The sequence below is a fragment of the Cimex lectularius genome, unplaced genomic scaffold (genome assembly GCF_000648675.2).
Source record: "Cimex lectularius strain Harlan isolate CLEC.00 unplaced genomic scaffold, Clec_2.1 scaffold43, whole genome shotgun sequence".
Classification (NCBI taxonomy): domain Eukaryota; kingdom Metazoa; phylum Arthropoda; class Insecta; order Hemiptera; family Cimicidae; genus Cimex; species Cimex lectularius.
Window position 1 is genome coordinate 1,809,625 of NW_019392661.1, and position 15,679 is coordinate 1,825,303.

General features: G+C 35.0%; 1 protein-coding gene across 1 annotated transcript; it reads right to left on the reverse strand.

The window, feature by feature from the left end:
• Nucleotides 1–77: 77 nt before the first annotated feature.
• LOC106662611 (alkaline phosphatase) lies at nt 78–9,417 on the reverse strand. Its single transcript, XM_014386813.2, has 8 exons — nt 8,916–9,417; nt 4,329–4,376; nt 1,623–1,843; nt 1,354–1,568; nt 1,149–1,302; nt 823–1,009; nt 598–767; nt 78–540 (listed from the first exon to the last, which is right to left on the reverse strand). The coding sequence occupies exons 1-8, from the start codon at nt 8,995–8,997 to the stop codon at nt 88–90; spliced, it is 1,530 nt and encodes a 509-aa protein (XP_014242299.1). The 5' UTR covers nt 8,998–9,417; the 3' UTR covers nt 78–87.
• Between the last annotated feature and the right edge of the window lie 6,262 nt (nt 9,418–15,679).

Below are 15,679 nucleotides of genomic sequence, written 5' to 3' on the forward strand. Positions count from 1 at the left end.
TTACATATAAAAAATAGCGCCTTGACACATTAATAAAATTTGTTCTAAAAATAATGTTTCATTAAGTTACTGCTGAATGGAATGAAATCATTTATTTTTTGATAATTTTTGATGGCAATTTTCTCCAGCAAAGTCACCTATGCAAGATGCGTATGCCATTACTGTGGGAATTAGCGTTTGTTCAAATGATCCTGTGAGAAGGTGTGCCCACGGACCACTGGCATAGACTGGGACATCTTCTCCGGAGTGCGTTTCCACTCTGTTCCACACACCGCTGTAATATTTGGTGGTTTTATGCTTGACGAAGGCTCTGTTTTGATTTGGGCCATTGGCGTAGCTGAGAGTTGTGTATAGAGTGCCTGAACTGTCTCTGCGTGCAAAGGACAATATATCTGCCCCCCTGTCTGGATACCCACTGAATGTTAATGTGTGTGCGTGGTCAGCGGTTACCACTATCAACGTCTCTTCTGGGTTTGTATTTTCGTAAGCCAACTTAACAGCATTTGCAAACTCGACCGTTTCTGTAAGTGCCCTCATCGCCTGAAAATAACCAAAATCGATTTAAAGTTCTTTTCAAAGTAATTTTATTCATCCTACGCGTGTTTCATGATGGGCATGGTCTATTCTGCCCCCTTCGACAAAAAGTAAGAAACCATTGTCAGAGCAGTTGCTCAAAATTTTTATTGCTGCCTCAGTCATTTCAGTAAGCGATGGAGTTTTACCAGTTCTTTCATCTTCATACGGCATATGGCCCTTGCTAAATAATCCTGAAAAAAGGTATAATTTAATTCTTAAATTACAATATGGACAAATTCTACAGACCGAGAACATAGTCAGTTTCAAGGGGATTTAAATTTTCTAGTTCTTTTTTAGAAGTGATGAAATGGGCCTTGTTTTTCCCGGCTTTCCACGCTTCAACTAAGTCTGTGTCTATTCTTTTACCACTTGGATAAATGACAGAATTTGAATCTTTTAACAAGAAATAGTCTCTACCTCCACCCATGATAACCTAAATAAATAAAGAGAAACAAAAAATGATTAGTTGGTAAATTTTATTTACAATTTATTTTGGTTATTAATTTCCTGGAAAATAAAAGGCATAGATTGCCAATATTAAAAGTTTAAAATGTCAAAATGCCAATGCTTACATTAATATGTTTGCCCGGTGAATTCGTAACAAGTTGTTTAGCAATGTCAATACAATTTGTCATATTGTTGCTGTCTAGTGGCACGTTGGCATCGTACTCAAAATTCCTGTTTGGTATCTTGGCATATCCTGCTGCTGGTGAACCATCTGTAACTCTTTGGTATAACAGTTACATACTGTAACACAAAAAATAAAGGAAATATTACCTTGTGTTTGTAACAATTCCAGTTGCTTTTTTTGATTCTTGGCTCCAATCGAGCAATGTTTTCACTGTAGTATTTTCATTCACTTCTCCGCAGAACCTGTCAGAGAAAGAAACATTTGCTGAAACCCCGAGAGTGCCGAAGTTGGCTTTAACCCCACTCCAATATGCTGTTCCTGTACATGCAGAATCTGGGACTTGTCTGTCCACGCAGTAAGTCTAAGAATAATTTGTTTTAATATGTTACTATAAATTGTTATTCTGAAAAACCACCTTAGATAATCCTGTGTAAGGGAAGTTCTCAAAGGAAAGACTGCCTTCCTCGCCAGTTTTGTGTTGGGTTTGCCAGCTGTAAATCCTACTTGTCACGACAGTCCCCAACGACATGCCATCACCCACAAAAAAGATGATGTTCTTGGCTTTGTTCTTATTCTCTTTTGTACTTAACTTTTGCTTAAGGGCTGCTAAATTCTTTTGCTCCCAAAAATCTTTTTCTGTAATCAAAATGGTTTTAAAAAAAGGTGGCCTATTTAGACCTTACACATCATGACCAATACTGGTCTATTGTGCAAAACTAATCTACTAACTTCAATATCGATAAATGAAAGGTTATCATTTATAAATAGAACAATTGTTTTGATTTAATTTATAACATAAAATGCTTGGTATCTTTGTTAATTCAATTGAATTGAAAATCTCATCGGTGAAGTAGAAAAAAATTATTGTTGATAACAGGTAATTCCTGAACCATTGCAACATACCAAACTGCCAAAAACATAAATCCATCAGACAATGGGTGAAGAATAGTCCTTGGGTCCATACAATTGCATTTCAGGACAGAGGCTTGAAAAAATTCATTAAAGGGTCATCAAAGAAATTAAGAGCAGAACTACTAACTCTAGGACATGTTGTTTAAGACTAGAATGATAGTAGGACTGCTGACTGGAAACTGGAAATTCCATAGTAACAGAAACACCCTGTGCAGATATTGCCTATTTCCATACCATTCATTCAAGCAAAGTATTGGAATACTCAATATTCGTCCATCTACCATTACATATACAATATGATCTTTAAGGGTCGACGGAGTACTCAATATTTCACCTTTGGCCCTCTCACACTACACACTCACTCTAATAAATACATTCACTCTTAATATACACAAAAGGAAACACAAATTTACCAATAAAACAGCCCTGTTTTCTCCAAAAATCGAAATAGGACTTGCTGCTGTGCTCAAGCACAATTCTCTTATTGGGTGGCATTCCTACTCACTGTGTATGAAATCAAGGAATTATTAAGTTCACATTCTCTTTAATTAAGTGTGGCACATTCAACATTATAATTAGTTAAGGTTTTTAGTTGAAATGAAAAAAAGTTAATGGCACGAGCGGGATTCGAACCCACGATCTTCGGCTAGATACGCCGCTGCTCTACCACTTGAGCTATCGTTACCTCGATCCACTCGGAAATCAACTTCCTATCTCAACCCCACCTTATGAGTTTTCCCTCCTTTTGCCAATTTCAAAAATATAAAAACCTTAACTACCTTAACTAATTGTCATGTATTAATTGGTCAAGCGGACCACGAAAGTAGTGAATTAATGATTTAAAAAATGAAGTACACTTCACTAAAGCTCTCCGTCGCCATTTCAATTGTCGTCAAGAATCAAAACCGATTACACGACATTTGAAAAATGGCAAAAGGAGGGAAAACTTATAAGGTGGGGTTGAAATGGGGAGTTGATGTCCGAGTGGATCGAGGTCACGATAGCTCAAGTGGTAGAGCAGCGGCGTATCTAGCCGAAGATCGTGTGTTCGAATCCCGCTCGTGCCATTAACTTTTTTTCATCTCAACTAAAAACCTTAACTAATTGTCATGTATTAATTGGTCAAGCAGACCACGAAAGTAGTGAATTAATTCAACATTATTTTACATACTGGACATATTGCTATAATATAAAAATAAATTAGGAACTTTCTTCTTGAGGTCTGTAGGGTGACAAACTTGCTGATGTAGGGTGCAGAAGCTGATGCTTCTGATCAGTATGGTCCTCCTTGTCACGCTGTTCCATCTTCAGTGGAAGGTATTTCATGTAACAGAAGTTCTGGTCTTAATCTAAAATTATCCCTGTAGTTTGGTCATAAGGTTCATTAAAGAATGCAGAAATTAAATGCTGAACTAATAAATATAGGTGTAGAAAGAAAGTAGGACTGCTGACTGGACACTGCAGGCTCCAGAGGCATATAGATGAATTCAGAACAGCAGAAACAAGCCTGTACAGATATTGCCAGGAATAAGAAACTACAGAACATGTCCTCTGCCGATACGAATGTACATACAGGCAGAAGAAGGATGCACACATAAGCCCTTAACAAAACATTGGGATATGATAAAAAGCCTTATGCTTAGTAAAGAGCTTTAGAAAATAACTGAGATTGCATAACAGTTGAATATTGGTTGCTTTGCGTAAGGTTGTAAATAAGCCAACTCCTTTTAACCTTAACCATAACTTCACTATATTTTGTGGTCCGTTTGACCAATTATTGAAGTCATGTGGTAGAGTACCGAAGGTCATGGGTTCGAATCCTGCTCGTGACACTGACTTTTTTATCTCAACTAAAAACCTTAATTAATTGGACTTAACCTTAACCTTACCATTGGGGGGAAATAATAAATATATAAAATTAAAATTTACTTTGTAATTATTGTTATTTAATACATTATCATACTATAATATATATTTTATATGCAGATTTTAATTTCTCTCAAGCTAATGTTATTTATATGTTCACTAATTTCGTGGTCTGCTTGACCAATTAATATATTCCAATTAATGAAGGTTTTTATTGAGATAAAATTCGAATCCCGCTCGTGCCATTGACTTTTTTATCTCAACTAAAAACCTTAATTAACTGTTATTTATATGCCTGAAACCCTTAAGACAGACTAAATAAATATTGAAAACGTTCACTTACTTTGTTCTTTGTATTCTTTTTTACCCATGATTTCATAACGAAAATCATCTGAAAAAAAATGTGCAAAATTATCAAGCAAGTAATAATTTAAATTACATTTAAAGTTTATTGTAAAACGATTATATATATCGAACTGAGTCAATAATTTAAACAACAACCTATCCATTAAAACACCATTAAAAATCAATAATAACAACCTATTAAAACTTAATCTGATTTTAGTTTACTGTTTATTTTGAGGATAGTGTCCAAACTATGCTAATGTTTTTTCCTAGAAAAATTTCCATTCTTTAATGCAGTACAGAATTCTTCCAGGGGTTTCAGAATGTAGAACCTAGGTAGTCGTCATTGGTCATCTGTTAGTAGTCCCATTTTAAAAAAAATTGATATTTTGCTGGAGTCCCGCAAATATACCTGTTAGGCTTTTTAATTCATTTATGTTGAATAGGATTTCCTGTTTCTCACGAGTTATTTTTTGGAGAGTGTTTTTGTTTATCTCATGCCATGCATTCGTTCCCAGTATTTGTTGTTTCGTTTTTTTCATGCCAGCAAACTTTTCATTAACGACAATACAAATAAACTTTGTCGTAGAAGGGTTTTAAGTAGGTTCACCGTTCTTTAATATCCTAATCAAACTAAAATTGTATCCAATTAAACGGTCTGTTTAATAAATATGGATTCGACTTTGGGTCAGGATCTGTGACCGCCATGAACCGGCAGCGGGCCAAGGTTTTGGAAAAAACGACCGCAAAGACGAAGGACGCGATCGTCAAGAAAGCGAAACCCAGTTGCCCAATTTACAATGTTTTCCGTCTCCCTTTCCTTTCTGAATCAGACAAAGAGGTCATCGATGATATCAAAACTAATACAACACGACACCCATCACTCATAATGTACACGGCACATACCGCCACCCAGGAGAAAAAGAGGAAGAGATAGTGATAGATAGCTGGAGATAGAGTGATAGGGAGAGATGGATAGATGTGAGAGAGAGAAAGAGAGAGAGAGAGAGAGTGAGAGAGAGAGAGAGAGAGAGAGTGTGAGAGAGAGATCAGTCTCAGTCTCTAGTTGATTGTTCCAACTTTGTAAAACACCTACATGACACTAGACCGCATCTCACGATCTCCAAATAATCGTTAATTAACGGTCACTAAATACCACATATTTGTAAACTAAGTCAATTTTTTATAAGGAGTGCATTTTCAAAATTCTACTATTTTTCCGAATAATAGTTTATTATAATAGTGTACATTTTAGTATATTAATAGTGTGTATTATTTTAAAACCATTATTCAGAAATCGTGAGATGCGGTCTGGTGTGATGTAGGTTTAAGAAAAACATTTTCTTTATCGTGCCAATGTTTCGATCTTTATTGAGATCATCTTCAGGGCCTGGGATTTACAAACATTGTTTAAATTGGCACAATTACACAGAAGACAAACACTTTGAGTGAGTAGAAATACTTTGTTTGAATATAAAATATATTTTGCATTGTATAAATTCACTTTTCCACATCCTACACGTATTTGTTAAATGTAAACAATGTTTGTAAATTCCAGGCCCTGAAGATGATCTCAATAAAGATCGAAACGTTGGCACGATAAATAAAATGTTTTTCTGAAACCTACAACACACCAGTCCGCATCTCATGATTTCTGAATAATCATCGAATAACGGTCACTAATCACCACACATTTTACAATCAATTAGAATATCATTCTTCCAACTTCATAAGTGAGCTTTATTTTTATGAAAAAAAGTACTTGAAAAAAATTATATTTAACATTTAATATATAATATTTAAAATTTTTTAAAATGGAATTTGGAATAATACCAATGGATATTTTCTCTACTCTTCTTTCTTAATTTTGTATATATTAGAATAGAAAGAGACTTCTGAAATTTCATATAATACTAATTGGGTAGGATTTTGTTTCATAATCTGTCGACAAAGCTCAACATTAATTCAACAAACCTCCAGCTCCAGTGACTAATATATTTTTACCAGTGATATTTTTAGATAATAGTTCTGTCATAGGAGAGATTTGTTCTCTTCCGAGAATATCATAGGATACTCTGCAGATTTTGCAATTTTTCGATTACATCTAGTGGGTGTAAGGTCAATTTTAGGGGCAAGTAATTTCATTAATACTATTTTAAATATACGACCTGGGGGTATAACCTTAGTAGTATAAATAGATTACACGACATTTGAAAAATGGCAAAAAGGAGGGAAAATTCAAAAGGTGAGGTTAAGATGGGAAATTAGTGTCCGACTGGATCGAGGTCACGATAGCTCAAGAGGTAGAGCAGCGGCGTATCTAGCCGAAGGCCGTGGGTTCGAATCCTGCTCGTGACACTGACTTTTTTATCTCAACTAAAAACCTTAATTAACTGAAAGACATTAATTGGTCAAGCGGACCACGAAAACTAGTGAATTGCTATTACTATTATTGCTCATTGTTACATGTTACTTATTTGAAGGTAGTTGTAATATATACAAAAAAAAAAAAAAATTGATTTCGAAGTTGAACTGTCAAAAATGAAATTTTTGTTTATTGCCAAATGCACTTCCATGATTCCATGCCAGTTTAGGATAAAAACAGTGTTTAATGCGGGAGATACAAACAGGAAGAAGAATCCGAAGGCGGAAGAGGCAAAAAAGAAAGCTTAGAATTGCGTGTAAGCTTCAAGAAGAATCATCGTAAACGATGCGGTGAACTTGACGATGACGATCTCATTCAAAACCGTCATTGTTCGACACGTCAATTCCCATTTCATTTGACAAATTTGGCACTTGTTTGACCTCGAGGTGATTTAAATTTTGTGGCGAAGACGAGCGTAGCAGTTTATCGACCAAATTAGAACGTTTCTCATTTTATTTTTGCTGTTAAAGCGTCCGCCTAACAGCGACAGCCTGTTATGGTTATTTCAGTGAACAAGGTTTTCTTTATTGTACTGTTATTATAACACCATCGACAGATTGTGCATTGATGACCTTTAGATAAGTATTGATGCCGTGGCCTCTTGGAAAAGGTTCCATGTAAAGAAAGGAATGATTTTTTTTCCAGCACAGAAACTTGTAAAACAAGAAAAGCGCATTTAAAATATCAATTAAAATATTTATGAACGTTCTGATTTGAAGTATCACGTTTTAAGTAGTTTTCAATATGAGGTTGACCCCGGAAAGTGAAAACTTTTCAAACGTCTCTGGCCTGGACTTTTTAAAATTTGTCGCAGGTACCCCGGCGGCCTTGCATTCCAGCCGGTCAGATTGTCTGCCTTTTGGCATGCCGCCGTTTTATGGGTTTTCGGGTCATGGAATTTGTTCAGATTGCGCCAATTTTATTGAAGTCAGGTGCCGAATACACTGGTTTTTGCCGAAAGGCGCCGGCTCGAATCCTCAAAGCTTATTTGACGGAAAGTTTGAACAGAATTTCATTCAACTTCCACGTATATTTGAGGTATGTTTAAAAAAATGAAATAACATGCTTAATTGAAAAAAAATTAACATAGGTGTAATGTATATGTAATGTTGGCTAATATGTATTAATAGATATGTGGTGTAATGTGTGTGGTCAGGAATATTTAATATAATACACCCTTAATAATGTGTAATTATTTTCATTCAACCAAGACCTTACATAAAAAGAATAATTAATTGAAAGAAGTAATTTGGTCAATCAGACCAGTAAACATAATGGATTTAATAATGTGTAATGTAGACTGACCCTATCAATTATATAATTAACTTAGAAATAAATTAGAGATACTTTGATTGAATATAAAAAATATTTTTTTGCATCACTTTTTTTCCACATCCTAAACGTATTTGTTAAATTTAAACAATGTTTGTAAATCCCAGGCCCTGGAGATGATCTCAGTTAAGATCGAAACTTTAATTTATTTATTTAGAAATCGTGAGATGCGGTCTGGTGTGACGTAGGTTTTGGAAAAACATTTTCTTTATCGTGCCAACGTTTCGATCTTTATTGAGATCATCTTCAGGGCCTGGGATTTACAAACATTGTTTACATATAACAATTACATTTTGGATGTGGAAAAGTGAATTTATACAATATATTTTGCATTATATAAATTCACGGTCACTAATCTCTACACATTGTTTAAATTTAATAAATACATGTAGGATGTGGAAAAAAGTGAATTTCTACAATGCAATATATATATATAATTTTTATATATCCAATCAAAGTATTCTTAAAAAAAAAGTATTTGTACTTAATAAAATTTTCTAGCATTATATGAATTCATTTTTTTCACATCCTACATGTATTTGAAAAATTTAATCAATGTTTATAAATCGTACGCCCTGAAGATGATCCCAATAAAGTTCGAAACGTTGGCACGATAAAGAAAATGTTTTTCTAAAACCTACGTCACACCAGACCGCATCTCACGATTTCCGAATAATTATATAATTAACAATTTTATATAATTATTTTATATACAATATGACTAATATTAAAAAAAATTGTACCAGGTGAAAAAAAATACTAAAACATATGTGCCTTTTTCATTTGGTTTTACAAAAAAAAATGTATATACATATTAATAAATCTTACCTAAATTGATTGAGATGGAGTTGACAAGCATCAGCAATGACAAGAAGCCGAGTAGGCATAAGATATCGGCCTGGTGTAACATGTTGTGGTGATTATTACTTAACTGGTGACTATTTCAACTCCAGGCCCCCACCAAATTCTTTCCTTTCTCTCTTGGCTTCGGCCTCTCGGTAGGTAAAAATTTTCACGGGCAATGGGAGACTCTGGGTCGGTAGGCGGGAAAAACGATCGTCTCGTTGAAAAATATCCGGGTTCAAATTTTCTGTTGGGAGTCGGTTGAAATGTAACTTGTGTGTTGTGCCGAAACACAAATGGTTCGGTATAAAGTGGGGAGGGATTTCTCTCTCTCTCTCTCACTCTCTCTCTCTCTCTCTCTCTCTCTCTCTCTCTTTCTCTCTCTCTCTCATTAAAGAGAAGCCTCAAACATTCACAGAATGTAAACAGTAAAGACAATCGATATTTACTTAGTGAGAAAGCAAATTATTGGAATTAACAACGAAATAAACGAAATGCGTTTTTTTCAAACTTGTTGCCATAACTTTGTCATTTTTGACCAATTTAAAATCGATTTTCACCATTGTTTTCAGCTTAAAAAACAAACAATCCTTTCAAATGATATGTCAGGACATATAGGGCCGTATTTGAAATTTTGAAGTTGAACTGGGCCTGAAGTATAATTTTTCTCCAAAAAATGTAAAAATTTGAAACTAAAAAAAAAAAATATTAAAAACATATTTTTTTTTGATAGCGTCATTGGTTCAGGAGAAATTCAGCCGGGCCGTCTAGAAAGGGCACCCTGTGTGTATGGTCCTGCAGATCCTCTGCCAGTTTGTTTCCTTCATCATTACCCAGAATTCCTGTATGCATTTACACCCAAAATTTTGCCAGGTTGTTATGTGTTCCCAGGTTTCGGACATTTCGAATCCATTTACTAACTATGAAAGCTATTTTGTATGTGACCTTTTTACGTGCCAATGGTTTTAGGGCCGCTTGTCAGTCTGATCTTACAAGTTTTTTTTTTTTTAATGTGACCTCTTTTATGATTTTCTAGTACAACCAGGAGAGTGACCTAGTCACCTAACCAGCGAGCTGGTCATTAGGCTTGAGCTGGTTCTTGCAACTCAAACATATTATCATACATTTTTATACTTCTTTCTGAACTGCTTGTTGTATTTTTTAGTGTGTAGACAAGAAAAAAATACGATAAGAAATTAATTTACCCTAAGAACATACACGAATTAGCGAAATTCGACGTGCATCAACAGTCGTTTCAGCTTTTCAATGATTTTTCAGTACTTCTTTTTTAGCCTTTTTCAGTATAACCACGAGTGAGACCACTCGAATCTAAACGGGAAGAGAACGAGTGTGTATGGTTCGTGACCACACTCCCAACTCCTATATCTGACATGCTATGCTGAAATGAATTTATCCAGGTTTAGCACGCAGAGTTGTCCTTGTTGGGTTATCAACATTATCAAGAGAGATCTTCAAAACCTAGACGAGAATGAAACTTTTTAAATTTGCTTGGAAATATTTTTTGTTTACAATCCAGGAGAGACACCGTTCATTCAGTGTATTAAAACCGATCGAATCTGTAAACGTACTGATTCGGTCAGGATTCTGTCTCCAATATGCGTTTGGCGCTGGTTTTAGAGCGAGAGTTTTTAAATTATATTAAAAATTAAATCATTTCAAGAAAAATTAATGTCTTTTTGGATCGAATTTGTGCCATTCCTTAATAGAAAAGAAATTTTGTTTTATTGTAGTAATCGTTATATTACAAGGGATGTTGCCAGCCAGCCGCCATTACAGTTTATAAACATAATTTAAAATGTAAGATTTTCTTGTTAACAATTTGAAAAAAAAAATATAAGTAATAGTTTAGCTACTGTAAACAAATACTGGAAACTTAATTTGAATACACAAATAAAATGATCAGTTTTTACACTATGTATTTATTACTTTTAAATACTGTTAACAACTAAACAGATCTTCAGTGTTATTCTAGCAATAGTAACCTTAATCCGTTAACGTAAAGGCTTTCAACCTTAAAACCTCCGAAAAAATAGAAATAAATCCTTGGCCTAGTTCTGCTTTTGGTCAAATAATCGTATGTCTTCTATAGTTTAATAATTAAACCGTACGTATTTACAAATGAACTGGCTTCTTAGAGGGTTGTACATTGGGTATTCAAAGATATATGGTGTAAATTTTCTTTTACATGCATGTTACAAACTAAACAATTGCCATATGCATTGATTCTAAACTTCCGCCGAAGAATATCTTTGAGATACTTCATAATTAGCTAATCTTATCTGAACTATAACAATCTCTACAAATGCGCTAGAAACTAAGCTAAACTTACCTTCATTGGAAAATGTCATAGAAGGAGGAGCTAGGAAAAGCTCATTTAGGCTCCAAAAAAAATCAGATTGGATGGGAACTAAACGATTCGGGCACACAGTCATAATTAACAAAAACAGACACCCATTCTTCGAAATGGGGACTGACTACATAATCCCGGAAACATTCTTTACATCTATTAAAGTTTCAACAGACTATAAAGGAGAGGAAGAACTCAGGAGAGCATCTGATACAATGATGTTGTATACAGATGGCTCCAAAACCAACGGAGGATGGGGTGTTTTCTGTACAAGCCCAAAATATGAGCAATCAAACTAAGAAGTACATTTCGGTCTTTCAAGCAGAAATAAATGTCATTAATGCTTGTACTAGAAAATCTTAAAAGAGGTTACAATGGCAAAAAAATTCTCATAAGATATGATAACCAAGCAGCCATGAAAGCATCAGCGTGAAAAAAATCACATCAAAATTAGTCAGTGAATGTATCCAAAATGTCCAAAACCTGGGGAAACACAACAATCTGATGATATCTTGGGCGCCAGGGCACAGAGGAGGATCTGCAAGACCATACATAGGCCCCGAACATGGAATAACAAAAACGAATACAGAATCCTCCATCACCGAATGGATCCAAATAAAACAAAAGAAGAAGTGGATAAAGTCTAGCGGCGCTAGACACAGTAAACTTATGATGAAGCAACCCTCACCAAGACTAGCAAATTAACTGCTAGAATTGGAGAGCCAGTCTCAGAGGAGTGATAGGACACTGGTTCTGACATCTACACAACATGGACATATACAATGATGATCTCATTTGCAGATTATATAATGAGGAGGAAGAGACTGCCACCCATATCATCTTCGAATGCAAAACAACTGCTCGTTGAAGACATAACCTGGTATCAAAGAAAACTCATGAAAAGAATTTGCAGCAACAGTTAAGTACCTAATAACTTAAAAAAAGGATGAGTTGATTGAAAAAGAAGAATGCAGTGGTTGGGGAACATAAAACCTCCACTTCGCTGTTCCTCATCATCATCATCTAAATTAATAATTTTATTTTCCTAATAGGTAAACTGTACGTATTGTTCAGCGGAAGTTAAACCAGATATCTTTCTGAACTCAGGATTAAATCGCGAGTTGAAGCATTTATCAACCTTCTTTGAATACATATTGTTCCACCTCTCAACTATATCGTCTTTTCTACTTAAAAGGTATGCTGAATTCGGGTGGTAAGAGATGGATTTACACCCTAAAGTGTTAAGGCTCTTATTCTGGTCCAATTACCACTAATGGGCCGACAGGAATTTGTGTTATTTAGAGAATATTCAAACAAGCGTCCAGAAGAGTCTATATTACATTTTAATATTTTTTCCACCAGTCCTTTGTAGAATTTGGGTGCTTGGTGTAATTAATCCAAAATCAATTTTGACGTAGTGATCTAAAGTGTTCTAAGTAAAGCATTATTTAATGAAGCGTGCCTGAAGTTGGTCAATATTTTCTATGTGTCTCAATGTCTGTAGCTCAGCATCATAGAAAGGCTGTTACAAGGGAATAGACTTGGATAAGGTTTTCCTTAGTTTTGCCCAAAGCTTTCTTGCCTTTGTTGCGAGCATTCTACGTGGCTAGGTTAAAAGCGCCAAGTAAGCTAAACAGAATACCAAAATATTTAATGAATTCGTGTTCAATATGATCTGTTCAAATCATAGTGGCCTCAAATGTTGAATTTCTGATCACCATTGCTTTAGTTTTTTGAATATTGAATTTTAGGTTGCTTATAGAACAGTATTCAGTCAGCACATTGAGCAAGCGCTGCGTTTCAATAAACGAATCTGGAAATAAAACTATGTCATCTGAGAACAGAAGGCACTATATGTTTCTAATATCGTCCAACTTGGCCCTACGTCAGTGTTTGATTTAAAAAAATAAACGAAATCAGACAAAACGTAGAATATAGAAAACAGCATGGGAGACAATATAGCCTATACAGGGTGTCCCAGTTCATTATAACGAAACTCAGGGAATCGATTCTACTCTTCGTTTGGAGCAAAAAATGCTCATGAGAAAATTTTCGGAAAGTTCTCTATTTTGAAGATATTTGAAGATATCGTCAATTTAGGTTTTTTCAACTTTTCACTACCTTACCACATAAAAACGCTTACAACTTCCAAAATGTTGAGACTACAACAAATCCAATTTCACCATTTGAATCATCAACCATGCAATATCATGACCAAAATTTTAAATTTTGTAATTTTGACATGTTCCAACTGATATTGGCTAACATTTTATGTCATTCAGATTATTGCAAATAGAAGTATCTTACAGCAAATTTAGCGTTCTTTCAAATGGTGTAATTGGATTTGTTGTAGTCTCAACATTTTGGAAGTTGTAAGCGTTTTTATGTGGTAAGGTAGTGAAAAGTTGAAAAAACCTAAATTGACGATATCTTTAAATATCTTCAAAATAGAGAACTTTCCGAAAATTTTCTCATGAGCATTTTTTGCTCCAAACGAAGAGTAGAATCGATTCCCTGAGTTTCGTCAGAAGGAACTGGGACACCCTGTATATTAATTTAAAGAATTGTCCGGTTTTTTGTGGGGCAACCAATTAATTAATTTGGGTGAAATATTATACAACTCTAAATAAAGAAACTTAGATGCTAATACATCATTTGGGACAAGCCGCCTCGTTTTAGTGTTCTTGCTTAATCTTTAGATCAACGAATCGATTGCATTAGTGATACAAAGTTCCACATGATTTTTCTTGCGACACGCCCTTTTTTATAGGTACATCTTCCTCAATTATCTACTTTCAGTTCGACATTTGCTGAAGATTATCGGATCATTTTGCTACTCACGCCAAGATTATGAAGGCTTAGACCTAGAGATCATGTCGGATATCAAAAGTATCAAATGCTATCTTGAAGTCGATGAATATAGGAAATAAATAACTTCTTTTTTAACGAACCTGCATAAAGAAATTGTTGTGTAAAAGGAAAGGTTATCTATATATCTTCACAAAATCCTGAGTGCTCATCAGGAATGATTCCGTTTATATTGCAGAATCGTTCTCTAATAATAAAAATAAACATTTCGCCTTAATATTTGCGTTACGTTTGTTTATTAATGGTTGATATGATCGTAAAGACCCTAATTTATTCGTTGTAATGCGAAGAGCTAGAATAATTTGTTTATTATAAAATTGTTTTTCCTCTCTGCGTAAATATTCTTAAAAATACATTCTCTAAACAAACTATCAATTAGTAAACTTTCTTTTTTTTATATTTTAGTTCAAGTAATTCAATAACAATTAATTAAGGTTTTTAGTTGAGATAAAAAAATCAATGACACGAGCAGGATTCGAACCCACGATCTTCGGCTAGATACACCGCTGCTCTACCACTTGAGCTATCGTGACCTCGATCCACTCGGACACCGACTTCCCATCTCAACCCCACCTTTTGAATTTTCCCTCCTTTTTGCCATTTTTCAAATGTCGTGTAATCGGATTGGATTCTCGGCGACAAANGTAGGGGCTGTCCTATAAGCTTTAGTCGTTCTCAGGAGCGCTATTCTTTCACTCTGCTCGAGGATGCTTCTACTCCTTCTTTGCAATTTTGTTCCCCAAGCTGCTCCTCCGTACGTGGCAATGGGCAGGTATACGCTTTTGTAAGTGATAGTGAAGTGTACTTGTGTGTAACTTTAGTGTCCGAGTGGATCGAGGTCACGATAGCTCAAGTGGTAGGGCAGCGGCATATCTAGCCGAAAATCGTGGGTTCGAATCCCGCTCGTGCCATTGACTTTTTATCTTAACTAAAAACCTTAATTAATTGTAATATATTAATTGGTCAAGCGGACCACGAAATTAGTGAATTTAATTCAATATCGTCTGCTTGATGATTGATAGATTTGTATAAAGCTCAACTCTGCGTATACACAGAATTGAGCTTATGACTCCTCTCGGCTATGTTTTAGCAGTCCTGGGTCAGACATCGGTCTTATCCAACCCGTCGCCGAAGCTTCAGAGCTAACCTCATGAGCTGTTAACATCTTGGACATTTCAGCCTCCTACGCCTTCATTCTTTAAACCCACACACACCTTAATTCACTCTTAAATATATTACAATTTTCTACTTACATCCATTTACTCATGGAGTACTCGACATTTCTCCATCCCACATACTGTATATTTAACTGATCGAATCGGTCGATGGGAACTCAGTATTCCACCATCGGCCTTTTCACACTATACATTCACTCTAATAAATACATTCACTCAATAAACACAAACGAGATATATGCCAAGTATTATATACAGTAAAACTCTCCCTTCAAAAATCGGAAGCTCAAGCACAATTCTCATATAGGAAGGCATTCCTACTCGCTTTCTGTATGAGC